Source organism: Eumetopias jubatus, unplaced genomic scaffold (genome assembly GCF_037043125.1).
Source record: "Eumetopias jubatus isolate StellerSeaLion01/CBP00866 unplaced genomic scaffold, mEumJub1_p1.0 scaffold_13, whole genome shotgun sequence".
NCBI lineage: Eukaryota > Metazoa > Chordata > Mammalia > Carnivora > Otariidae > Eumetopias > Eumetopias jubatus.
The window spans coordinates 75,971,608-75,999,297 of record NW_028274819.1 but is presented as its reverse complement, the minus strand read 5'-3'; the positions used below and the strand labels follow the sequence as shown (position 1 = coordinate 75,999,297).

Sequence of the window (27,690 nt, the reverse complement as noted above, 5' to 3'; positions counted from 1 at the left end):
ATAAATAAATAAAAGACAATGGCATGGAAAAAAAATACTTCATTACTGAAAAAAATTGGTTACGTAAACCGTGTGCACACTATTCCATAGTTGTCAAAAAGAAGGTGTACGATTACAGCGGCAGCAGTAAGAGTTAGAGGTTGATTTCTACGGACCCACACCACTTGAACGCCTCTGACGGGTTATGTGGATCCTTCCATGACCCACACTGCAACACAGAGAACCACCATCCAATAGAAGCTCCACCAGTGCGTGCCAGTGGTTTCATTCATTCATATTTCCTTGTACAGTCACCCATGGACTTCATAGTTATCAAACCTTAAGGACCAGCCCTGTGGGCAATGAAGCAATGGAAAGAATGCTGTTTTAAGGAGCAGGAGATGTGCTTTTGAATACAGGGCCTGAGAATAAAAAAGACCTTCAAGCCTGCAAATACGCACTAACAAACTCACGGTTTTGAGCCGGAAAGGATCACAGGAAATGTCCCCCTCCAGTGCCACCCCCGTTGCTTTATGAGTGAGAAGCGGAAAGCCCAGGGGCGACGGCAACGGTCCACGGTCCCCCTGCCATCTGGCACAGAGCCAGGACCAGAATCCGGGTCCCTGATGTCCCGCTACAATGTCCTTCCCCCTGGACAGCACTGCCCCTGCACTGTGAGGTCACGTGCATGGGACGCTTCAGAACTGGCAGACTGAGTAGCCTTGTATAGCTCCGTAGCAGATGTACTGCCTGGAAGCAATGGCCTCCCCTGGAAACAAAATGAAGCCACCAAGATCCTGACCCTGAGCATGGAATTACTTTTGGGCTATTCGTGTGCCTCGCTGCAATCACCTACTGTCCTCCCCACTTCTCCCTTTCAGTGGCATTTGAGATGCTGCCTCTGGAACTTTTTTCCTAATCCGTGGAGAATGGCCACGTGAAAGACCTCATCAAATGGGTCAGGAGCAGCTCATGGCTCTGCACCCTACCATCCACAGCCCTGAGTGACCCAGAGCATTTCACAGTGCAGAGTCAATGACATCTGGACACTAGCCCCATGGATTTGGACAAGATCTCAACAGGCCTGGTGCCCAGGGGCCTTGTCCGGGCTCTGGAGGGCACCCAGGAATTACTCAGCATGCTTGGGAATGAACCACTGGGTTTCAGAGCTTCTGCCTGCTTATCAACCTAAGCGTAAAAGTTATTTTCTTTGTTGAGGGCAGCCAAGGACACACTGATTTTGACCAGAAGAGAGTAAAATGATAGACCAAGCTCAAGACCAGAGGCACAGTCAGGGCTTCTTGAGTTTTGCAAGTTGATGATCGCGATTCTTTGTGTCACAATGACAGCTATTTAGATTTTTGAATTAAATATTCCTCCCCTCCAACATGCGCCTGCCGTGCGCGCACACACACACCCACACCCTGGATTCTGGCATTTGCTATTTCCTTAATATCATACTGTGGCTAAAGCATGCACCTCAACATCAGAAAGAACTGGACTCAAACCCCAAGTTCACCACTTTCCAGCTATGAGGTCTCGGGCATAGTTCACCTCTCTGAGACTCAGCTCCCTCATCTAATCAAATCTCATCTAATCTTACTACCAAATTAGAAAGAGAACATCTACATCAGAGTGCTCTTTGATGACTCTGTTGATGGAGAGGAGACATATAAAGCACAAAGACCTGAATATCCTAGATATCTGTTTTGGTCATTATCGATTCCCTGAGCCTAGAACAGTGCTTGGCTCAATACTGTTGAACGAACGGATGACTCTCTATCGTGCCAAGTTCATTGCCAACTGTATAACACATGGTAGTTCTTGTTAGCTGCTAGGTATTTCCTGACATCCTCTGTTACACAGCTGTCTACTCTGCCCCTGAAGCCACCACTCATCAGATGGCTGGGACTGACCCCGGTTCCCTCCTCTGCTCAGGCTCCCTGAACCTCACAGGTGTACACCATGGGGCAAAGACATGGATGCTGTCCTCTGAAATTCATGGATGGAAACATCTCTGTTATGAGTTTGGAAAAGACCCTGGACTTCAGGCTGCAGCAACATCACTTAGTATCACTCGCATTGGCTCAGAACTTTGCGTCCACTGACAGGAAGCAGTGTTCTCCATGGCAAAGTTGTAAAAATAATGTTCACGACAGTAGCAACAGTAACAAAACCTGCTCATGTTTGTCGAGTGAGTACCATGTTCCAAGAACGGTGTCTTTATTCCTTTTAATTACTCCCTCTCCTCTCAGTTTACTGGGTGAGGGAGGCACACTATTATTTCCACTTTCCCGCCGAGGAAAATGACCCTGGGGTTAAGTCACACACGCACAGAAGTGGGAGTGCTCAATCAGTGCAGAGGCAGAACATGCCTCTGGGCCTCTCTGACTCACGTTCACGAGCACGGTGCTGTGTGCCTCCCCTGTGTAAGCAGGCCGGGAGCAGAACCACAGAATGAGAGAAGCAGAAAGTGAACAAGAGCTCTGGCATGCTCATTACTGCAGAGGTTTAAGCATGTCACAGGCCATATCATGTTTCTCCAGACACAGCAATCACATCCACATGTGTATCCATGTACGAATATTAATTAATGAAGCATCAACTACATGGACGCATTAGAGAGTATTGTGAAAAGCTCGGTTCTAGAAGCAAATTGCCTGGCTTCATGTCCAGCGCCACCTCTTATGGTTTTGGGACTCTGGAAGCAAACGAGCCTCTTCGTGCTTTAGCTTCCTTGCCTTTAAAGTGAGGATCACAACAGTCCCTACTTAAAAGATGCATGTGGGAAGTGCCCAGGTAGTGTCAACTATGATAATGTGGTGGTTCTTGCTGGCATTCCTAAAAGCATGATCAATTCTAGGGCTGCAAGATGAGTAGGTCGTGGCATTCTGCTCTCAGTCGGGCAGGAAGAGAGCAAGGACACACGCAGAGGCAGTGTGACAAGTCGCTCCACCATGCTTGCGCAGGTGCTGTGAGAACAGAAAGAGGACATCTAATTGAGGCCAGCAAGTGAGGGGGGCGGCCGTCACGGCAGTGAGCCTGTGCGCAGGGGGCTGTGGCCCAAGAGACACAGGATCGAGGTATGTCAGAGCCATTTTTAAAGGGCATCTCTTGGGAGCTGCCCAGCGAGAGTCCCAGGGGTGAAATCACGGCATAAGAAGGTCCCTTCAGCTTATTATTAGCTGAGCCCCTTGGCATAGCTCAAGAGAGATCAGCCTCACACTGAATTTTTGGTTGAGTTCCAACGTATATACTGAGAATTCCTAGAACAGGCAAGTTGACACAAGAGAACTCTTGCCCAGAATGGTCTGTTTACTCAGTGGATATGAATTACCCTGAACTGCGTGGAGCAGGGGGTTGTGTAGCTGATGGCTCCAGTCCCATTTACACAGAGGACGTCTGCTCATACACTGTTGACTCTGGAAACCACAGCGGCGGCACAGCTTTGTAGCCAGGCCGACCTGGCTTGCTTCTGGCACCTTCGTACAGCGGTTCGCCGTGGGCACGTGAGATGTGCCGGACTCATCTCCTCAGACGGAGCTCACGAGATCTACTCTGCATGACTGACGGGAGGTTTAGAGTGACCAGCGGTAAAATACCTACCGTGGTGCGTGGCACACAACAGACGTTCAGCAGAAAACAGCAAGAGTGAACATATTACTGGGGGTCTACCTTATCTCGGGCACCGTGTCTTGAACCTTGTAACAGAACCTCATAACGACTCCATGTGACCACTGAGAAAACCAAAACCAAGTGAGCTCTGACCCTCGTGCAGGTCAGACGGTAGTCTCTTTCCTGAGGAAAGAGCCAGAGGAAAGAGAACTGGCCCAGTAATTCAAGGATGCTCCCTTTCCATCCTACCTTCTCGGTGGGTCCAGAGTGGCCACTCTGTGGGAACGGTTTCTGCACATACGCTCTGAGCACAAAGCCTGACTACTGGCTGAACCACGGATGGTGGGCCCTAGCCAGCTCTGTTGAGGAATCCCCGGGACGGAGTGTGTCGGGTTGGACCGGGGGGGTGACGGGGACCCATACTGCTAGTTTTTAATGCAGTGCTCCAACTTATGGCTGGAGTTCATGAGGGAGCAAAGTTGTGACTGGGCTCTTCTCAAGTAAGTATCAATTTCTAGGTTGTTCCTGAGATAATGGGTTTTTGAGGAGTTTCTCCCTGAGCCCCATGTAACTGAAGGGACAGGGAGTCCAGCAGCCAGCTTGACCAAGGGCTGACAAATTTACTGGAATGCGTGGAAGGTAAAAGATAGGTCTTCTTTTCCCTCTTCTCTCCCTTCAGCCAGAACCAAGGTTTATCCCATTAACTGGCTGGTTCTTCGGGGATTTACATCTCTCCCGGATTGTGGTTCTACATATGTGTGTAGACATAAACACAGACCAAGCAAACTCTGTTCAAGTTCTGAATCCCATATGCTCACACAGCAATGCCCAACTAGCCCAATTTGGCACCTGGTTCTGCACGGTTATTTCCTCGGCACTTCTCAAGGAATGTTCTCGCTGCCTTGGATGTGGCAAGAGGGAGTGATGGTGACAGAGTTAAGGGAAGAGGAGGCAGGCACAATCCAACACACCTCTGAAACGCCAATGACTAGAAGTCTCATTCTGACTGCTGAGACTGATTTTAGGAGTCCAGTCTCTGGGCCGCTCTGAGCAAAAAGAATGTAAAGGACGTTACCAGAGAACAGGCCATAGACTGTGAGAGTCAGAGGAGATGGGACTGAAAGTGGCCAGGCCCTCTGTGCACCCCAGCAGAGGACCCACGTCCAGCACCGGTGGGAGACAGCCTGCATGAGGCAAGCGCTTCCTGACTGGATCTCCACGGAACAGACAACTTCCACGGAGTTGGCTAACACTCAATTTAGAAGGGCCATTACTACAGTCCTCCACCCACGGGGCTAATGTGACAAGTAGCCATGAGTGTACTACAAAGTCCCCCTCATCCGCCCCTGCCCAGCACTTCCCATTTGAGGGGGTTCAACCTGAGGGGCCACGTGCCCAAGCAAGACCAGTCAGAGTCTCTTGTCTGGGAACGTGGAAGTGGGAGCCAGGGAGAGGTGTGATGCTGACAAGGACAGGTAACCTAGCTCCTCGGCTAACAGCCATATTCCAGCATGTGCTTTGGAGAAGCGGAGAAGCAGAGAAAGCCATACTGTAGACAATGAACAATCAAGCAGGTGGACATAGAAAGGTGGATGAGAGTCCATGTTGCATTACGAGGAGGGAGGAAAACAGCCATCCAGACAGACATAGACCCCTAAACACAAACCATGAGTTGATTCTCACAGACATGCTAGCCCAGGCCCCTAGACCTCACGAGGCCTGCCTGCACTCCCAGCCTAGGGACTCCCTCACACCCTTATGTTCTCAGGAAACAGTCCTCTTCTCTGGGCTTAAGCTAGCTCAGGCAGATTTTTCTTCTCATAATGAAAGATCACTAAGACACTCTTCTTTCTTTATACGTCTACTCCCTTCTCCACCAAGAAAGGGCTTGGCAGTTTGGTAACACCTCAGGAGGACGCGGACCAACACTAATGCTATCAGTTCTGGTAACCAGAACCTTCTCTGCGCCGCTAATGAAATAGACTCCCTCTTGTGAAAAGCTGTCCAAATAATTATCTGCCATCTTCTCTCCCTAAAATTTCTTCTGTCTCTTCTCCCTCAGGGATGCTTCGGCTCTGAGCTCCCCGGCACCGTATCTTATAACACTGGACAGATGTTGGGCAGGACTCCGTTCCAAGGGCCAGTCACAAGCTATGAGGTAAGTGAAGAGTCAGATCCTTTTGGAAGTCCCGTTGACACTAAGAGAAATTCCTTTTTTTCTGAGCTTGTGTGACTACAGAGACAATAGGAGGGATCTCATTTAGTTCATTATCTGCAAGTTATTCAGGTTCATCCTGCCTCAAAGATATTCTTACGCTGGAGCGCGTTGTTGACAACTGCCCTCACCCACTCACCTCAGTTTCAGCGTCAAACCGATGAACCCAGAAAGAGACCCCCCCCCGATATAATCCAAATAGGGCACTGTTTACATTAGAGAAGAGTGAGCTACTGACAGGAGGCTTATTTGATGTCAAAGAGGAAAGATGATTTACATTTAAAAGCCACACTAATTAATTCAGACACGAAAAAGTAATACACTACAACGCGACCCCATATGCTGCTTGTCTGGCTTTTCGCTGTCTTTTAAAAACTGGCTGCTCCGGTTTCTCAGGTAAGGCAACTTGTGATTTCAGGAAAGGGTAGAGGATGCGAGAGCAGGTTGCCATGGTTTTGCCAGGCGACTGGAGACAGAGGTTGTGAGGGGGCAGCTAAGCAGACCTATTCACAAACATGGGAACACTCCAGTGGGGGCCTGTTCTACATGGCTCAGAGAGTGAACTGCTTTAAATGAATTCTCAGTGAGGGAAATTAAGAACAGGAGTTCAAACCCAGCTGTTCTGCAGAGCCTTGGCGGAGAGAGAAGGGGAAGGGAAAGAAGGGGGCGGCTGCATAGGAAGGAGGGGTTCAGAAGAAAGCACACACACACACCCCGCCCCGCCCAGTCTCAACCAGAAATCTTTTCAGCTTAAATTTAGAATTTCCTTTCAATTTAAAAGGAAAATAGAGTGTCCCTTTTACACAGTACTATGGCAGCAAGATGACTCTAAAATAGGAATCAGTTTTCAAGGCCCACCCTGAAGGGTACTCGCTGCACGAAGCTTTTCTGATTCCTCCGATGAAACAGATTTCTCCTGCACGGGAGAGCCTGAACTCACACACTTTGTTGAGGCGGCGTCAGGTGGGGGGAGTTGTCCGGTGAGTCCTTGTGTCTTCTGCCTTGTAATATGCCACGTAATATGCCCGCGTCCGCCTGTCTGAATCTGCCTACTGAGCGTACTTCATACTACCTTTGTAGGATATTAAGAATCTAAGACAACAGAAGTGTTTCACAGGGGAAGAGCTATGGCAGGTTTAAGCAACAGCTTATTGAGGAAGCTAAGTAGCAACTGACACATGATCAAATTCTAACCCGGTCTTTAAAATAAAACTTGAAAACGATAGTTTCAAGGGCACCTGGGTGCCTTAGTCGGTTAAGTGTCTGCCTTCGGCTCAGGTCATGATCCCGGAGTCCTGGGATCGAGCCCCACGTCGGGCTCCCTGCTTATCGGGAAGCCTGCTTCTCCCTCTGCCCCTCACCCCGCTCGTGCTCTCTCTCTCAAATAAGTAAATATCTTCTTAAAAAATTTTAAAAAGAGATAGCTTCAGGACCTTATCACCAGAAAGCTGAAAAACCTAACCAGAAAATATCCTATTCATCTAATGAATGAAAATAATACATTCTGGTCTTAACATAACTTATATTTTTGTTATATAACAAAACATATAACTTATATTTTATATAAGTTATCGATTGTAGCACCAAAAGTAAGCTTCCTTACTATGATGTGGTAGAAATATTTGAATACCAGTAGTTCTCCTCGATATAATTTTCTATAAATATAGTTCCCTTGAATACAATATAATCTCTTAAAATATAATTTTCTCTAATTTGGTCTTCATGTTGCATTTTAGTGCTGGAAACTGTACTTACACATTCAGGTATAATTCCCAGGGCTACCTCAATTTATGACCTCTGCAGCTTGCTAAGTTGCTTGACTGAGTAGACACACCCATGCATCCACTCAGCCTCCAAAGGTACGGCTCAACCTTCCACTTTATTACTATTTTTTTACTTGAAATAAAAATGTACTGCTACTTCTCTCTTTTGCTGACAGTAAAATAACAAATTAGGCAGTGAATAGTGCCACATAAATATATGAGGTACAGGGCATTTGGTTTCGACTGCACACATATTCGTGAATTGATTCTGAACCGAATTTTCTTATAACCATCGGAGAATGGCTCACCGTTTTTCTATTTTTGTCTTTTCTTAATATAAAAAGATGAACCACAGACGCCTCCATCTCCAGGTATGACCTAGCAGACAGTGCGGTTCCCGGTGTAGAAAAACTTCCCGGGATGTGAAGACGTGGAGAGTGATGTTGCTACATTGTCTCACACGTACACCTGAAATGTCTAACTTTTATTACATATCTATATAGGTACACACTATATAAAACAGACAAAAAAAGAATATGTTTTTTTTTAAGATTTTATTTATTTATTTGACAGAGAGAGAGAGAGAGAGAGCAGGAACACAAGCAGGGGGAGTGGCAGAGGGAGAAGCAGGCTCCCAAGGAGCAGGGAGCCCGATGTGGGACTCGATCCCAGGACCCTGGGATCATGACCTGAGCTGAAGGCAGACGCTTAACGACTGAGCCACCCAGGCGCCCAAAAAAAGAACAAAAAAAGAATATGTATATAGAGAAAGCTATGACTTTCAAATGGGCCCTTTGGATGGCGGATAAGGTTTAACACTAGCACCTGGCCCAGACCGACGTTTACGCTGGGGAAGCTGTTTGACCTGGGGAAGCAAGTGGTTCCTTCTAGGACTGATCGAGGAGGACAAGGAAATGTGTGGCCCGCAGTTACATTTTCTGTCTCCTTCAACTTCTGCAACACCTCCCTCCCATTGTCATTTTTGTAACTTGCTTTGAACTGATCCTTTTCTTTCTCTTCTTTCTACCAAACCACAGTCTTTGTAAGCAAAAAGAAAATTAGTAACAGATGCAAGCTTATTTTTAATGGTCTAAGACCAAATTTTCTGGACTTAAAACAAACACTTTGTCCCCTCAAAGTTCTCTGATTCCATTAAGATCCAGCTGTATGCTCTCACTACAATTCGTGAACCAAAAACAGTTTCAAAAACTAATTGTAAAGGAACCGCACCACAGAATTACTCATTGTATTCTGCTTATTTTTTATTTTTCATCATCTCAAGAACAAAAAGTTTAATTCCATAGATATTTTGAGAAAACTTTTTTTTTTTAGATTCTGAGCTCTATTCTGGTCTCAACAATTTTTTGTTTTTGTATTTGAAGAGATACTGGATTATCCAACAAGGCCTTCTGTTACAACTGGCCAGGGTTCATAGATGTAGAAGTTGGAAGCACAGAATATTAATTCCAGTAGTTAGAAGTCACTTGAGAAGACCCAAAGACATTATTATTATTAAGTCAAATAATTTGCAACCAAATAACACTTCTAGGAAGGAATTATTTACATCCACCCTACTATCCCAGATTCTTCTTGAGATAAAAATGTGAAATCTTTCATCAGAAGAGATGACCTTTGGACAAGGGAAAGAAAAAAAAAGTAAGAAAAAGGAGTTCCAACTCTGGTCGCGGTTTAGCCATTAAACACCTATGGGGCCTTGGGGAAACCACTGGATCATTCTTGGCTGCGGTTTCGCTCCCATTACAACCTCTCTTCGCCCCCGGGGTACACAAGAAGAGCCTCCCCACACCAGCTTAGTACGAGTTTGGGCTCCAGATTCAGAATGACCTGGGCTCAAAAACCTGTCTGCTCCACTCGCCACCTTGTATGACCATGGACAAGTTATTTGGCCTTCCTGTGCCTCAGGGTCCTTGTCTGTGAAGTACCGGTAATACTGATCTCATAGGTTGTTTGAAGGACTAAAAGACACCATGTATCCAGAGAGGCTAGCAGAGTGCTTGGCGCATAGTAAGCGCTCAATTAATGTTGGCCGCTGTGACTGTCCATCGATGACCACAGCCAGGCTGGCCTTAACCACGACCTGAAGGACAGACCCAAGGGAGCAAAGTACAGCTCCACCTGAGGATAAACTTTCAACCATCAGGCTCAACAGCCTCTGACGACACTGTCGCTCACAGTGGCAATCGGATGGCCTTTTAAATGAGCTCCAGTTCAGAGCACATATGCATTGCTGGTGACCACATTTGTGACCTTCAAGGTCCTCTCCAAGATCTGCAGACCTCACCTCACAGAAGGCTGCCTATGGCAGGAATTTCTGGCACTAAGACCCCACTATCCAGATGGTTCCCCACCATTCACCACAGGCTGATCCTGCCAGGCCCTATCTCCCTCATTAGCAAATTCTGGATTCTCGCTGGGAGCTAAGACTGGTGACTGCGTTTCTACATGTCTCAGTTTATCTAAAATGATGACAATCATGCTCGCTCGATTAGGGATGAAGTAAAAGAGGACTCCCAGGAAAGACAATGATAAGTACATCCTGGTTTATAAATTAGGGCAATTCACAAAATAAGATGTAAGGACGACTTCAGGAGTTCTTTCTTCTCCATCCTCCTTTTACTGAGGTTCCTGTTTTTTCTTTCCTTCCATGACTAGTACTTGGCACAGAGGTCAGCACGCGAGGGCCTCCAGCCCCAATCCCACAGCCTGATTCTGTCAATCAAGTTTCACTGGCACTCAGCCACGCCCAGCTGCTTATGGAGCATCTATGGCAGCTTTCAGGCTAGAGGGACAGGGTGGAGTAAGGATGGCCCCCAAGCCTAAAATTATTTACCATCGGGCCCTTTATAGAAAGAGTTTGCTGACCTGTGGCCTAGAACTCAGCTAGCTCAGAGTAGACAGCCAATAACTGTTTGGTTAAATGACAACCATCGTCATTGTATTCAATAGCCAATAAATATTTATTAAATGACTCTAAGGGCCAGGCACTGTACCAGGTTCTGGAAATACATAGACCTGGGACTGCAACGGTGAGGAGGACAGATGGGGCCCCAAGCCTCATGGTTTAATAAGGGAAGACAGAACATGCCATCCAAAGAGTTATTTATGTACAACTGTGATGAGCCTTTACAAGGGGAAAAGTACCCGATGTTGGGGGACGATATAAAAGGAAGACTTCTCTAGCAATTGCCATTTAATGTGAATCCTGGATTTCCTGGTTCTGAATGGTCAGGGAAAGTAAGGGTTTCCTGACGGCACATGAAATGCAAAAAGACTTCAGCATGTTTTTCATTTAATGCTCCATCCATCCATCCATCCATCTATCCAGGTCTTAGTCCAAGAAAACGGGAATCCTAATAAAGTCACAGACATTTGCTTTTTCAATCCCTTCACAGGAATGCCAAGCAACAGGTTTAAAACCAACCACGTGAAGATCATAACCCACGTTCAGTTGTTAAAGACCAGTGTCAACACATGATCAAGAGGCAGTTCTTCAATCAGCTCTCGTTCCTGAAGCACAGAAAATCAGCCTACACTGAATGATGTTAATTTTCACACTTGGGGACATTTGAATGAACCTAAACAGATGCCCTGCAGCCTGGATGCACTCTGGTTATTGTGTAGGTTTGAAGTTTCTCAGCATGGCCTGTCAAGGTTGATCAAGTGGCTTAAGCATGCAGCACATGCTCTGCTTTCCAAGTTCAGCAAGGCTCAGTGAGCTATGTGGGCATTCTTTGGGAACACGGCCCATTTCCCCACCCCGCAAACTGGTAGGTCCTGCCAGAGAAGGTGAGTGCTGAAGCAGATGGAGGAAGGATGCACGGAGGCAGGAAGAAATATTGCAGAATAAATGCATTCTATTGAGTCTTTGCCTTTCCTATCTCTGGTTATCCCTCAGAGGCCTGTTGGTTGAATCAGATTTATTCCATTTCTTTAGAAGAAAAGGAGGTACAGGGAGATGAAGCATCTATCTTCACGTCACTGAGTACACTGGTGAGAGACCAGGATTTAGAAGATGTAGCAACTGATCGGAGATTATTTGCTTGAGCCTGTGCCTATAAAACCTTTGATATTTAGGACTGCACAGTCCTATTAAACGTAGGGGTCGTCTTTAATGAAAATCAGTTAACTTAGGGCAAGAAAATTTTCTTGAATTAAATGATACTGCCTTGGCAGGCTTCATGGTCCTTTCCTTTGCCCAGGCACTCATCTGTGGTGTCTGGAATGGTCTATGGATTGGTCAGTGTGAGCATCTGGCCGGTTGCTACAAAAACCTTCATATTCCAGGGCCAACTCTCATCTCCAACCACAGAGGAGTAAAAGAGAAGGAGTCAGGGGAACCAAAGTCAACTCTACTAATACCAACTTTCAGGAAAAATACTATTAAATACACTGTCCTTACTAGTAAAAAATTTCCCTTACTTTGATATTTTCCTACTTAAAAAAAAAAAAGAAGAAGTAGAAGGGAAGGATGAAGGCAAAAAGGGAATTTGAGCCTTTTTTTAAAAAGATTTTATTAATTTAAGAGAGAGAGCATGCATGCAGGAGCAGGGAGAAGAGCAGAGGGAGAGGTGAAGGGAGAGAATCTCAAGCAGACTCCCCGCTGAGTGTGGAGCCTCATGCAGGGCTCGATCTTCACAACCTTGACATCACCACCTGGGACAAAACCAAGAGTCTCACACCCCGGTGCCCCCTGAGCATTTTTAAGTTGCTTCCATTCTGACAGTTCTTTTATTAATTTGCCTAATATCTTAAAGTAACTGAGCATAACACAAGTTATGTCTAAATACAACTGGGAGATACTGAGTGAAAGAGTACATTTTGATACCAACGCCACAGGAGAATTTCCAGCCTATTGTTACAAGGATTTTTCCACTTTTATTCATTCCTTCAATACACATTTATTGAGTGCCAAGTACATAAGAAGGTTCAAGGGCTTGGGTACTGTGGATATCGGTAAAAACCGTCTACCGTTCTCCCACCTCGAGGAGGGGATCCATGCAAATAAGTCACACCCATACGGAATGCAATTGGAGTAAGCGCTACAGTGGGCTCCTCTCCAAGTCGGGAGAAGCTGCGAGCACGGGCAGGCCCCGAGGAGGGGTGAACCAGGGCACCCGTACGTCACAACATCTCACCTAATGAAGCCCGATGGAAACCCACCACATGATGCAATGAAACCCAATGAGGATTCAGAACAATCTCCTTGTGCTCTACGTGTGTCAACGGAACCAATGTTTATATCATTGTAACTTTTGTTTTGTGTTTCACACAAGCCCTTTCCGGAACCACAAACACCAAAGGAAGGGTCTTACAGGAGATTATATTAGTCTCTTTTATATTCTACAAGAGACGGAAAATCAAAGTACCTCAAAGAGGATTCAAGAGTAAGAGAATGATTACAAGACACACGAAAAATGGCAAATCACTGCAAAACAGGTTTAAAATAGGTTGGTCACAGACACGTTTCTGTGTTAATTTCTAAACCCACTGAGAATTACAAGAGAAATCAAATCCATATGGTTCTGACTTATTTACACCCATTACTCAATAACTTAGACAAATAACTGAATGTCCAAAACACGTTTTTTTTTTTTTAAGAGAGGGACACCATTTAACAGCCAGAATCTAACTTAAACAGACTTAAGTTTAACCAAATATGCTAAACCTGGAGGGCCTAAAGAACCCCAAAGAGCTGGAGACAAGTTCTTGCAAACCATGGAACATGGCTGGTTTTATCCTGAAACAACACACATAGACCACAGCTAATCAGCTCCCATTCAACCCGAGAACATAATAAGATCATCTCTACCAGTCTAGTTTCCCTGCATCCAATATATTTCATTTTTGTCTTTCTGGCCTAATGTCATGGGAATTCTGCAGAGTTATCAGTTTTCAGAAAGAAACAGATAAACGGTCGTACTTACTGAGAAGACACAGCTAAGAATGAGGATAAGACATGCCCGGGGTGCCGCCTTTAGTGGACAGTGGCCCACCTCTGCTCTGTGTGTATGTGTGCGTGAGCATGCTCGATAGTGCACGTGCGTGAGTGACAAATGCACGGGAAAACCAGGGATCTCAGTAAGTTAAAGAAGTTAAAGGGCAAAGGAGCCCCAGTTTCACATAGACAGACAAAACAGGGATTGGCTTTTGGTTCCAAAAATATTTAGAACAATGCACAAGCAAACCCAGAAAACAAACAAATAAAACTGAATTTCTCTAAAGTGAGTGATGCAACACCAAGAGGTGACAGAGAGAAAAAAAAATTCCTCAGTCATTAAACTCCTAAGCACTTAATTCAGCATGATTTTTCTTTTTTTTAAGATTTTATTTATTTATTTGAGAGAGAGAGCGTGTGCGTGTAAGGGGGGGAGGGGCAGCGGGCAGAGGGAGAAGCAGGCTCCACACTGAGCGGGGAACCAGATGCGGGGCTCCATCCCAGGACCCTGGGATCACAACCTGAGCCGAAAGCAGACACTTAACCGACTGAGGCACCCAGGTGCCCCCGGTGCGATTTCTAATACAGACATCAATTTCATGACCGGGGGGACACAACAATCACTGTGTTTAATGTTCATTTCAATCTGCAGAGCTAAGTAGTAACCACCCCCAGAGTCTACCAAGGTCTTCATCAGGCACCAACTTCAGAGCAGGGAGTTGAGTCTTCAAAGGCAAACTACCCTGGGCAACAGAGATATTTACTGATCAGGCCAGGAAGGAGCTTCTCCCTCCATTACCTGAGAGAGCTTTACAGAAGTCCCACTGACCACTTGTACTGCAAGAGTTCCATGGGTCTTCTTGGCCCTGGACTCCTAGATTCAACACGAACACCTAGCAAAAAGTCAATCAGGCCCATCTCTACTTTCCCCTTCCCTCCAACTTCTCCATTGGCCAAGGTGTCTGTCGGGGGCTTCACGACTTAGCCTTAGCTCCTTGGCTTGTTGTTATCCAGAGAAGTCACTTCTCTGACCCAAGGGCTAGAATCTCAAAAGATCCACTTGAAAAGGATGGCTCCCTTTGAGTGTGCGACGTTTATAATTATGATTACCAAGCATTTAAGAAGTATTCTAATAATACAATTTCTAAAAGAATACACAGATAATGCGACACATTAATAAATATGAAGAGAGGTGGTAATTCATGCCTGCCGTTCTATGCCCACATGCTAACGCCTGACAGAGGGCCCTGCCCATCACCAGCCTTCTGGGTACATCTGCACCGACTGTTACATGGGCTCACTCAGCTATGGATCGCAGCGTGAGATGACCCAACACACTCAAACCTTTACTCATTATCTAATCCCAGCCTGCTTTTCCTGCTTTTTATTGGTAAAGGGTGACCATCCAACCAGTTGCTCAGTCACACCCCTTTCTCGGGCTCTCTCACTGCCATTATTCAACTGGTCACTGAGTCCTACTAATTTTGTCACTTACTTCTCTGTCCCCTACTCTCCACCACTACTTCTGTCTTACTTCAGGACTTCCTCTCTTGTCTAAATACCAAAATCTCTGTTAATTAGTCTCCTTAACTCAAGCTTAGTCCCTCCTGAGTTTCTCTTCTACTGTGCCTCCCAAACTAGCTTCCAAAATATAAGCCTTGAAAACAGTGAAATCATAAACACATTTGAAGAAAAGAATAGTTTTATAATCGTGGAGAGTAATAAGCATTTCTAAGCATGATATAAAGCCTGGAAGGCATAAATATGGTTACTTAAAAAATATCTCCTTTAACATAAAGAACACTGTAATCAAAGATTAAAAAACAACTGAGGAAAATATCTGCAACATATACAGTAGAGGACATGCTAATTTCTTTAATATACAAAGAGCTCTTACAATTCACTAAGAAGAAAACCTATCTGCAAATTTGAAATAACATCTCAAGTCCATCCCTTGCCACACCAGGAGAGGAAAAGCTAATGCAAATAATTTATCACAAAGTTGTGATAAAGGCACAAATGTCCCGTAAAGACCAGGTACTGAAAAATTTGTTAACTATCACTGGTAGCAAACCTGCTTCAAATGCCCTGCCTAGATTCAATTACATTGCACATCGACCCTGAGATACCTGTAAGCAGTTGAAAAATGCCTCTGGACTGTCTTGTTTATGCCTTTGGAACACAGTGAAGCATGTTTGCACAGAACAAATCATTCCCTGTAAAGCTGAAAGGCCCTCTTTGCCTGCATTATTGATGTGTTAGCTTTCAGCCAGAAGGTTAACGTTTTCAGGAACATTTCTCAACTCACACAACCCCAAACCTTATCACTCCATCAGCATAGTCTGGGCTGGGAGGCTGGAGCTGATGCCCCTCAGATGAAACTAACTGGCTTTTCCATTCTGACCTGAGCTAAGTGACAAAATAATATCCCCTGACAAGAGGCAGAGTCCCAGCTGGGTGACACTGCTGATGTAATTGCCAAGACACCGCCTCTTACCCAGGCACATGGGCATCCAAAAGCCAGGTGTTAAAATCCTAAAGACCAAGAGTACAGATGACTCCTCTTTTGAATGAAAGCTCAGATGAGACGGTGGGTCGACTGCACCCATAAGAAGAGATAAAATTTGTTAGGAAAGTGAATCATTCAAGACGCTGACACAGCTGTTTATGTAAATCTGGAACAAAGGCCAAGTCACCTACTGCAAGACATCCAAAGATTCTGTGGCAAAATTCCTTGACCACATTAGTGTCCATTTGCCGAAACAGAATTTAAAACATGAAACTGAGACTAATAACTGAGTGCTACCATGAATAAATTTGGGGGAAACAAAGGAGCTTGAACTCAACCAGGCAGTACTGGAAATCAGAAAATTGAACCAATTGTTTCTCAGCCTTGAGAATGTAAGGCTGTGTGGTCAGGGGCCAAGCATCAGAATACCACCATCGTATGAGGGATGGCCAGTGCCTGAACACATGACTTTCTGTTGTTGGAACCAACTCTCTGGAGTTTGTGAGCCCTTGATTCACAATGTTGTTGAGAATTATGATACAGAAATAAATCCAATTTTCTAAACAGCTTCCAAAAAAAAAAGAGTTGGATTTTTACATTTGCAACATACAATGAATGGATTTGCAGAGATTCAAACCCTGGTGGATGGTTTCTCAAAACCCATTTGCTTCTATCATTTGCCTCTGGTAAAAAGCATAAAATATTCTCCCAATAAATCTAGAGGCCCAGGGTGCCACTGATCATTTTATTCTGGGCTGCAGTGCGCTCAGCGACTTCTGGAAACGAGCGTCACACATGGAGATGCACGATGGGACCATGCGGTGACTTGATGCTGCGAGGGGCAGCCAGGAACCGCTCACCCTGAGGAGCACAAGAAACATGCTAGGAGGCCCAGACCCCGCCCTGGGCCTCCTTCCCTCTCTGTGGAGGAAAAGAGTTGTGCCTTATTTAAAGGACTGAGTGCCGGGAAAGGCTGTGACCTTGCTATTTCTTGAAGGATATTCTAGAGAAACAGAGAGAAACAGTGGGTCAGAAGGACAGAATGAAGGGGGGTAATCGGAGGGGGAGATGAGCCATGAGAGACTGTGGACTCTGAGAAATAGACTGAGGGTTCTGGAGGGGAGGGCGTGGGGGGATGGGCTAGCCCGGTGATGGGTATTGAGGAGGGCACGTTCTGCGTGGAGCACTGGGTGTTATGCACAAACAATGAATCATGGAACACTACATCAAAAACTAATGATGTCATGTATGGTGATTAACATAACAATAAAAAATTTAAAAGAAAAAAAAGAAACCAACTTAAAATTAACAGGATTCCTTCCTCAGGCTCCCAGTTTTTAAGAATACCAGTGTGAGGACAGAGAAACGTGGAGACTCACTCTGGGAAGCGTAGAGCCCCTCTGCAGCTCTGTCTTCATGCCCGTCGTACTCCCTGCTAGACAGCTGCCTGTTGGCCGTCTCTAGGCGATCTGCACAGAGAAGACATGGTCACATGGAAGTGCATATAGATCAAAGTCACCATCCCAGCAAGAAACGACATGGTGCCAGGAGCCCCAAACTGAATCCCTCTTGGGGAGAGACAACAGGTTCCAAAGAAAAAGTCTCCAGATGCCACACTGTGTGGCTGCATGCAATCTGGTGTCAGCAGAGGGAGGCAGCTGAGCGAGCGCTGGTTCTGAGAACTGCATCGCCCCCTGCAAGGCCCGCGAACCTCTGGAAGTCCTTGAAAAGGGGCTAAGTGTCCTTGGCCTCAGACCCAGCCCTAGTCTATCCCCGACCACCAGCCCTATGGTAGCCAGTGCTGGCACATGTAGCTAGGAAGCAAAAAATAGAAAAACAACGAACTAAAACTCGAAATTAAAAAAAAAAAAAAGTCAAAACGACCAAATGGATGAAGATTCTACCTAGTGAGTTCTACGTTTGCTCAAACCACTTGGTGAATCTCCATTTATTCAATTCAGTAATTTGGTTTAGTAGAAGTCTTTATTGAATGTCGGTGATTCCCAAGACAAAAGGATTTGTGGTAATGGGAAAGGTAGGCTCTAGCTACTGGAGACCACCAGTACATTATTTTCACTGACGAGGCAACTGAAAAGTGGCTCAGCTCACTAAAAACAAGTAAAATGTTACAGGTTAAGTCATTCTGTGTTGGAAAGTGCCAACATCCTACAGCAGTTGGCTTCCAGCTTTCGGGGAGTTTATATATATCTACTCTTTTCACAACTGGGGGCTTTTTCTTTTTCCTCCAAGAGGATGCTTTCTGGGTCTGTCTTGTATACTGTATCTAGCAAATGTTGAGTGGTAGCTTTCGAAGAATGCTACCAAATGACTCAGCCTGATGTGGGAAGGGCTGGGCATCCAACATTGGTCTTTTCAAACATTCTCCCTTGCATGGTCACAAATCACTGCTAAGTACTTTTATTTTATTTTATTTTTTTAATTTTGAAGTTATGTTTTTATTTTTATTTTACAGAGTCAATTTGACACAGACCGTTCAGTACTTTTAAAGGAGGGAAGGAGCTGCACACACACTCCCTCGCTTTCATGGACTCGTGCACAGAGGCTGCCCCTTCTCAGGCCCAGGGCAGCCACCCACAACCTACACAGGAGAAAAGAACAATCCTGCTTTTTGAGCACCCCTGCCCCAGGTGGTTGGACTTCCCGAGATTACTGGACACAGTGTGGCCCGGAAGGCAGGCCGCCAGCTCCATGGGAGTCTAGGGCAGGGAGCATGCGGATGGGGCCGGACATGCCTCGGAGGTCTCTGTTGAAATCGTGAAGCCTTCGGATCTCGCCTTCCAGTTTGTTTCTCATTGCCTTGTCCAGTGATTCCCGCTTGGTAGTGGACTTGACCAGGCTCTCATAGGCTTCTGAAATTCTCTGAAGTTCTTTTTCAAACTGCAAGAAAGAAGCGGCATGAAAGTGGGATTCCTGACATGCCCACTGGTGCCTCTGTTAGACTGAATTCTCTGACACGCCGGGTGTGAAGGCGGTGTCTTCTTTCTGCATCTCCACCCGCACTGTCTACAGACGCTGCCATCGATCCCACGCGCCCTCTTCCCTCCAAGGGCCACACTAGGATCCTGTAAACAGCAGGCTCTCAAGTCTGCCTGCACCGCCCGATGCCACCTTGCAGAAATCTTTCTGTACATTTACCAGGAAGGGGTGAATTTAAACGTAACTTCAACCTCCTATATTTTGTATGGCAATTTACAACTATTATTATTCTTCTCACTTTAGAAAAGGGAAAAAGATTACTGTACAGAAAAACTCAAGGACCACAGCTAGAACCCAAGTGCGGTTCTCTTCCAGAGACCCTCCTACCCATCCCCCAAGGAATGTAAAACCCACAGGAGGAGAGGCATCGTTAAGCAGCATTTTTACCCCTTTGTCTATGAACTTGTCTACATAAGGACAAAAGACTTGTATCTAATTATAGACAAATGCACCACAGGAAACCTCTTCATATGAAGAAATTGAAAGATACGGGGTGAAGATCTGCCTTTCTAGATCAGCCTTTCTTCGTTTTTCACTAAGTCAAGGGCTGTGCCTTTAAGCTCTGGCATATTTAAATCTATAACAAGTAGCTGTAACTGTTCTAACAGGAGTCTCCTATAATAGTACGTTTTTTGAAGTAGATCTCAAAGACTCCCACTTTACTGTTGCATAGCATGTAAATGCAGGAGAAAGGAGGATGGAACTTTGATGAACGGCTGCTCTGAGTTGGGACCGGAGGCCAAGTGGGGAGGGTTGGAGCACTAGTGCCCCTCACTTGGCACTAAGAGGCCTGCACCGTGTTTTCAGTCCGTCCGCAGGAGAGCTATGTCACCACGAGCCAGGCACCCTCACTACCTGTACCCCAACTGCTCAGATCCGAAAGTCCCTGCTGAAGCCCTGCTGAAACTATTAAGTAATACATGTCTTGATAGAGCAGATATCTATTGTACATTTTCTATGTGTCTGGGTGCCAAGGATACAGAAAGAAGGAAGATAATTTCCGGTCTTGGGGCGCTCACAGTCTAGCGCTGGCTTCTTCCCCAGACACATGTGCTTTTCCAGTGCATGTGATGAGGGATGTGGTGGTTCTGGATGCTCTCACAGCCTAGAGACAAAGTCACTTTGCAGGGGTTTGCAGGGGTAAGAACAGTCTTCTTTAAAAAAGATTTCAGAGAAAATGCTACTTAAAATAAGCCTCGAAGGATGAACAGGACTTTGCCAAGCAGAAAAGATCAAGGGGCTTTGCGTTCTAGTCGGAAGACAGGGTGGGAGCCACGTGGCACAGGGCCACGAAATCAAGTGCGTGTCTCTGACATGACAGGTAGTCCAGGGATGAGAGCAAGACAGGAGGGCGGGAGCTAAGCCCAAGGGAAGGACTTTCGGAGTTGGGGGCGGCGGGGGGGGGGGGGTGGGCGTCAAGACTCCACAGGTACAACAGAGGAGTCAGTGAGTGAGACAGGAAGCCGGGGGTGCCACAAACTTAAGGAGAGAGAATGTGGTCAACGCCCCAGAGGTTACAACGGAGCCAGGAAGACACACCTAGGAAGAGACCAGTGAAGAGGCTGGACAGCGTGGGGTCTTCTGCAAAGTGGCAGCCCACCAGAGTGGAGCTGAACACCAAGCCTCCCCTCGGTACCAGGTTATTTTCCTAAAGGCCTCCTAATACCAGAGCTGATCCTTTCCTGGTCCCCTCATTTCAACAGGCCTTTCTGTTTCTTCCAAAGATACGAATCGTTGGTACTGGGGCAGCAGAGAGAACAGCATGTCCTGACTCCTATTCACAGCTCTCCCGCAAATCATGTTCCTTCCTTATAATTTTGTTTTCAAAGGGAGGGCTCCAGAACCTACCACCGTTTCTATGCTAATTTCATCGATAAAAGCTGGCCTTTGTTTTCAGACAGATGGGCATGCCTTGGGGACAGTCCCCTTCCAGGCCAGAGGGCGGCACCTAGTGTTAGGGAAGCCGAGCAGAGGTGCTGAGACAGCCCCCAGGAGACTGGTGCTCCTGCTTTAAGCCCAGGACGAGCCGGGAGCCTTCCTCAATGACACCAAACATGGGAACTTTCCTCGAGCTGATTTCACAGTACTTTCAGGGAAACCAGGAGGAAAGAGAAGCAAAACAAGTGGCCAAAAGGAAAAACTACAAACAACTACTCTTTCTGGGGGTCCTCAGCCATCATCCCAACACTAACAGTGACAATCACCACGTTGGCTGAAATTCTGTCCTGCCGGAATTCTGTCCTGCGTAAGTATTTTACACCTCTGATCTGAACTGTCAACTCCGGGAACGCAGGAACAGCCCTTATAGCCCTAACACTGCGCCCCGCCCCCGACACAAATACAGGCTGATGAATGAATCTTTAACCGTGTAACTCCTAAAACAGGCACTGATGAACTGCACCCGATCGTGGCTTCTTTCCCTCACTGGAAGAACTTCCCTCTGCACACTTTATAAAAGGAAACTGCAGGATCCCTGGGGCAGCATGGTTTACTATCTTAAATCCTAAAACAATCGGGAACCGGGATATGGTTACGTGCTGGTAGCTACCCAGTGAGAAAGGGCAAGGGTCTCCGTTCAGGACAAGGTACTTCCTGTGGGAAATGGCAGTTTCCTGTCATCATGATGGAGACCTTCATCCCCTTCAGTGTGTTAGGGAGGACAGAGCTATGACTAAATGGAGCAAGTCCAAGGGATGCAGATTTTGATTCAAAAGAAGGGAGAATTTCCGAGCTATGTTTTCCAGAAGTAGGCCCAGTAGGAGGGAGCTTCTCTCCTCTGGAAGCATTCAAGTAAAAAATGAATGATCTCCTTCCAGGGACATGAGAACCTGGCCTAGAATCATTTTCAGAATTTTCAGTCTAACACTTTATGATTTGACTGCACACTCCTTCAGAATGGGAACCACCTATCCCCCACATCCAGAACACCAAATCCCCCTGATGTTTGTTAAAGATGAGGGGCAGGCTAGACACGCTGGCTTTGAGATGAAAACACCCGGGCCAGTTCAGAGTCCCAGTAGGATCCTGTGAAGACAGCACTGGGTCTGCCTCCACAGCTCCCACCTGCCCTTCCAGCCTGTCAGGAAGCTCTCAGGCCAAGCTGCACAGCCCCTGTGATCCCATAGACAAGCACTCCTTGTCCCAGAAACAGAACCAAGAGCAGAGAAAGAGAAAACCTCAGCCACTCCAAGCTCTAGATACTGGTGTCTTCCCTAAGCCCCTTCATGTGCACCACCCAGAGACCCACAGGACCAAGACTGGCCTGCTGTCCCAGCCACAGAGGGCCCAATCAGAGCCACCACTGTTGTGCTGACAAAAGACCAGGGTCTTCACTCAGGCAAGCCTGGGGGAACCATAAATACCTGGCTCTTTCCCTTCAAATGCCCACCTAGGCCCTGATGGCTTCTGAGGCCAACCTTCTCAACAGCCCACAGTCTGGTCCAGCTGCAAACTCTGTTCATTAATTAGGTTTCAGGGAAACCAGGAGGAAAGAGAAGCAAAACAAGTGGCCAAAAGGAAAAACTACAAACAACTACTCTTTCTGGGGGTCCTCAGCCATCATCCTAACACTAACAGTGATAATCACCACCTTGTGCCTCTCTGGAAACAGGGTCTTCCTAACTAGGCCTCGCTCGGGCAGGCTCCGCGTTTAGTCATTCCTTCCCACTGCGTTCCTGGCACAGGATGCATAGGCTAAGGCCTGTCATTAAAAATTCATCCATTTCTGGTGTTGCCCTTACAACGAATCCTGCGAGGGCTCCCAACACTGTGAGGATCCCGGATTGGATGTTATTGCTGGCACATGGCGGCCCCATCCTTTGGCACCGTATGCGTCTCCACCCAAAGCAGGGTCATCCTCGCTGAGAAGTGAGGTTGTCACCTCATCCGACAGTCCTCTCCCCAGACCTGCTGACAGATGGCCGAGCAGGGCGGCCCATGAGCAGGGAGGACCTGGGACAAGGCCCACCTTGGGGACACAAGCCTCAAAATGTTAAGTCACAGCCTTCAAGCAGCCCTTGTGTCTCTCACTCCTAGTTGCTGACAACAGCTAGGGGACTAGTGATGAACACACCAGTCTCCATCAAAATCTGCATGTTCGAACTGACAATTCCAGTTGGACATATGACTGATTAATGACTTGGAATAACTATAGAACCATTTGTAATATTCAAGGGACTGAAGGAGTTTTGAGTTCCAGAAGGGTAACAGCTTTTGATTTTTCCTTTTTCAATCATCAAAATCCTTTTGGCCACAAAGTTTAAGAATCATCCCCTGTGCCAGGAAGCTGAGTCACTGGGAGACTGATCTGGTTTTTCAAAACAGAAACGTGCACCGAAATCAAGAATGAGATGCTTGTGACAGGTCAGTAAAAAGTATATGTTAATAAAACAAGCCAATGAAGAATAACAAGATCTCCCAATTTCTGCACCTTCCACGTTACCATTCAAAGACATCCATGTGGAAAGACCCAGAACCAAACTGCCCTCAGGTGGCTCTGCATAACTCCTGGACCTGTCTGCCACAGGGCTTCATTAGGGAGAAGAAAGAATGACTTCTTTCCCAGGAGGGGCTGGGGAGCTCCTTCCCAATGTGCAGACTGCGCCTAGAAAGAAGATGCCCCCGGAGGTGTCAGAGGCAAGCTTGGGCCTGAGCAGTGACTTACAGCCAAGGCCACGAGACAGCGAACTTGTTTCCCAGCTTTGGAGGTCCGATCAGGGTAGGTAGGACTGAGGCCGCAAACTTCAGGCAGCCCATTTCTCTCTGGCTTTCACTCTTTCCCCTCCAGGAAAGGCATCCAGAGTTCTCTGAGCCAAGTCTGGTCTTGACTCCAGGGAGCTCCAGACCCTTTCGGTGGAAACTCTGTACGAACGTGCTGGGGCAGATTCCGCCTGTGAACATCTGCGCCATCAAACCCACTGCCCCCAGCTGTGTACTGCCAGGAAATCAGAGACACTCACTATTCTGAAATGCTGACCAGCAAAAAGACCACGCCTCACCGGAGAGAGGAACGCTATGCGGGCCAGCCAGCCGGGAGCATTAACTGTCACCTGGGACCAAAGGGCAATGCTCCTGTATGTAAACCCTGTCAGGCAGGGTTTATATTCCTACCTTTTCTCTTTATAAAAGCCCCCGAATGTCCAGGACAAAGCCAGGTACTTAGACTGTTATAAGATCACTCCTACCACACAGGCCTCCAGGTCTCCACAAAGGAGACTCTAGTGCCCTGTGGCTCTCCTGCTCTCAAACAGCCTAGTGCCTTTGCCCCTTCACCTCTTCTGTGCGACCGGAAGCATTTCAGGTGCTGCCACGTGGGGCATCATGAAATCACTGCCCACGACAGTTCATCTTGCTGGAAGTTCTCCCACTGACTGTGGCTCTCGGCATAAAGCCCTAAGCATGAAGGCTGCCGCACACACGGATATTCCCGTGATGACGACACGGGCTGGAATCGAGCGGCATCTCCCCACCTGACAAACGCCAAACAGAAGGATGGACGGCAGGCGGTCGCTTGGACTCTACCCGCGGTCTTGAGGCCACGCTGCTTTCTGCAGAGACCAGCTAATGAAACCCACATGGCGATCACTCGGCTCCTGTCTGAGAACCCTGGATGTAAAGACAGACCTGTCTCTCTCAACCCATTCCTCTGTGTTCTTCTCGGGGTTCCCTCTTCCACACCGTGCACCCGGGGGAATACTACTGAACTCTGAGGCCATCCCCCCTCCCCCTGTACCTGTACCTCCTGCAACCTGCCTGACATGCCACTGCAGGGATGAGCTCAGGGGACGCTCCCTCTTTGGGACTGTAAGCTCCTCCTATTTATTTGTCTCCCTAAAACTTTGCACGGCGCCTGGCATAAAAAGGGGTCACTGCAGGCCCGTGGATCAGGGCATCCCCCCACCCGATGAGAGGGTAAACAATTCTGACCCTCCCAGAGAACCTTCTTCTCCCTCTCCTTCCCTTGGGAAGTCACATACCTTGTGGAGCTTGTCGGCATTGTCATAGTAACCCTGAAGTTCCTGGTGAAGCACCCGGTTCTCCTCGGTTAGGATCTCCACCATCTGCTGGGCTCGCTCCACGATGGCGAAGGCATCGGGTCCGAGCTGCTGGCTGGGCGAGGCGGCCGGCGGAGGCTGCGGAGCCGCCAGGGTCACAGGCAGTGGAAGTGGCAAGGACACGGAGTGCAGCGGCCCGCTGACCGGGGGGTTCTGGGAGGACATGGGGCTGTGCTGCTGCACGGTCGATGGGAAAGGGAGCTGGCAGGGGCGGCTGCAAGGGAAGCGGAGACCAGGCATCAGACCCCAGGAAAGCAGTGGGAAGACAAAGAGCCGGCCTATCGCTGCCACAAGCTGCCCGCGCACGTCTCCGTGTCCAGGCCCTCACCCACAGATAGGTAATGTGTTCTCCCTCTGGATCAGCACTGTTGGGGTGGCTGGAGGGGGGGGTTACCAGGGCCCTGCTCTCACTAAGCTTACGTTCTCGGGGACGGACACAGATTATCCATCCAACCAAACTAGGTAATGTGACAGCAAGGGACCGAGTGGCTAGTTCATTCTGAGAGGGCAGGGAAGGGGATGTGGGTGCCTGAGTTGAAGTCTGAATGACAGACAAGAAGGAGCCAATGGCTGGGGCAAGGGGGTCAAGGAGGAGGCAGAGGAGCCTTCCAGGTAGGGGAATCGCCTAGCGTATAGGGCCTAAGTCAGGACTTCGCACAGGCAGACTTGTGGATATGATGCACGGCCAGCAAAAGCGGAACAAGGTAAGACCAGAGAGAGCGATGGGCAAGGGCCTTTGTAAGCCAAGGCCAACCCTGCCCTCGGGGTGTAGCCCTTGGCCTTGGAGGAGCTGCCCCACCGAGTGGTGCAGAGATGAGATGCACAGGGGCAGGAAGGGACGCAGGGCGCCCCGCAGGGAGGCCGAGCTGTGGTCTCGGTGAGAACTGATGGGAGTCTCACGGGGCCGTAGCAGAAGGGCAATTAGGGATGGATTTGGGATACATCGGATTGATCATGGACAGCTAGAGAGAAGGGAGGGAAAATTTAGAAATCACTCCTACATTTGGGGCTTCGCACAAATGGACAGGGGGTACCATCCAATGAAATGGGCAAGTCTTTAGGAAGAGACAAGTCTTTTGTTTTGATCTGCTGGGATGAGGAGGTCTGGGGGTCTTAGCCGTGTTATAAAGATGGTTCAAAGCCCGGGCTCTAGGTCCCCTATCTGAAACCGTGAACTGCCATCTCGAGTTCTGCTCCGCAACCATCCCCACCTCTCTATTCTGTTACCTGTTCCGTAAGAATCATCGTATTTTCTCCCAACCTACGCCAAGGGCTCCTACCAACAACTGTAGATATAAGCAGCAAAGACAGTCATGGTGGCTAGTTCTCCAACCACAGCTGCCTCTCTTCTGCAGACTTGGGACTTGTCGACCTCCCTAACCTTTTAGGTCTCAGTCTGGGAACTGGAGTGCGAAGAATTATCAGCACCCCTAAATCACCCACATTCTATATCACAGGGCAGTGTCCTCTGGAGATCCAGCTAACTAGTACTTCCAGTCTTTGACGCTTACTTGTGTTGCCTCCCGTTACTATGCCAGCTATAGTCAAAGCTCTCAGAGCTCGCCCCACTTTGCCCAGGAGGCCACCTGACCTTCTATTTTCCTTTTAAGTATACTTGCTGGAATATTTTGGGACCCTGTCGGCCTCTGTATCGCTCACTTTGTAAGCATCTCTTGTAGCCAGGATTCCTCCTGGCAGCCTCATGTCGCACTCTAGAAGAAAAGTTGACAGGGGTCACTCTAGCCCTCCCTACGTGGATATGCAGACATTCACAAAGATGACCTCAGAAGCAACCCAGGAGATCCTAGCAACATGACCTACCACAGGCCTTGCTACGGTAACGAACACCAGGTCTCTCAACCTCGGCTTGGAAGATATTTCCCAACTAGATTTCCTTATGCCTTCAATCAGAAAGCCCCTTCCATTTCCCATTCAAACAGCTAGGTTCTAAGTTCCCCGAGGCAAGGTGGAGAACCGTGGAACTCAATTCGGTTCTTGATTCCTTAGTGGGCTCCCAGATCTGTTACTGAGTAAGCGCATTCCTACAGGCTGGCTAAATCCTACAGGGTATTTTTCATGGAAAAGGGTTGCCTTGGCAAGAGGCAAAACACCACATCTTACACGGCCTCCATTCAAAGGCAGATGTCCATTCCCAGCCCCAAATATTCCCTTCACACTTTATCCAAGGCAAAGGACAAATGTAGCATGTCTCCTTGGGGCTGAGGTGGGCACAGATGAGCCCGCATCCCTACTGTCTGAAGCATGGGGCCTCCCTTTGGCCCAGGCAACTATGGGTTGGGGCTTCTATCTTTTAACATTTATTAAACTCTGGGATTTGGGACTCACTTATGGTCAACGGTGGGCTTATCTTCTCATCTTTTTCCGATCTAGAACAAAAAGGAAGTGTCTCCTGAATGCCAGCCTAAGTCATCCATGATGGGGACAAGTCACCCGAGTGGCAATGCAGGAAAACGGTGTTTGCCAAGGTTAGGGGACAGAAAAGAACTACTTTTTCAAAATGGGAACTCTTCTACTAAAGAGAACACTGGCCTCATAAATAATTGAGTTACACATTGAATAAACAAGCACATCACAATGGATGA

The 27,690-nt window shown here is 47.4% G+C and overlaps 1 protein-coding gene across 1 annotated transcript in view; it reads right to left on the bottom strand.

Moving 5' to 3' along the window:
• AMOTL1 (angiomotin like 1) overlaps positions 1–27,690 on the bottom strand; it is a 91,104-nt gene that overhangs the window by 20,859 nt on the left and 42,555 nt on the right. Inside the window, exons 4-6 of the mRNA XM_028119656.2 lie at positions 25,010–25,301; positions 18,791–18,935; positions 17,417–17,506 (exon numbers count right to left, since the gene is read on the bottom strand). Of these exons, the coding sequence (XP_027975457.1) occupies positions 17,417–17,506; positions 18,791–18,935; positions 25,010–25,301 (527 nt within the window). The remainder of the gene's footprint in view (positions 1–17,416; positions 17,507–18,790; positions 18,936–25,009; positions 25,302–27,690) is intronic.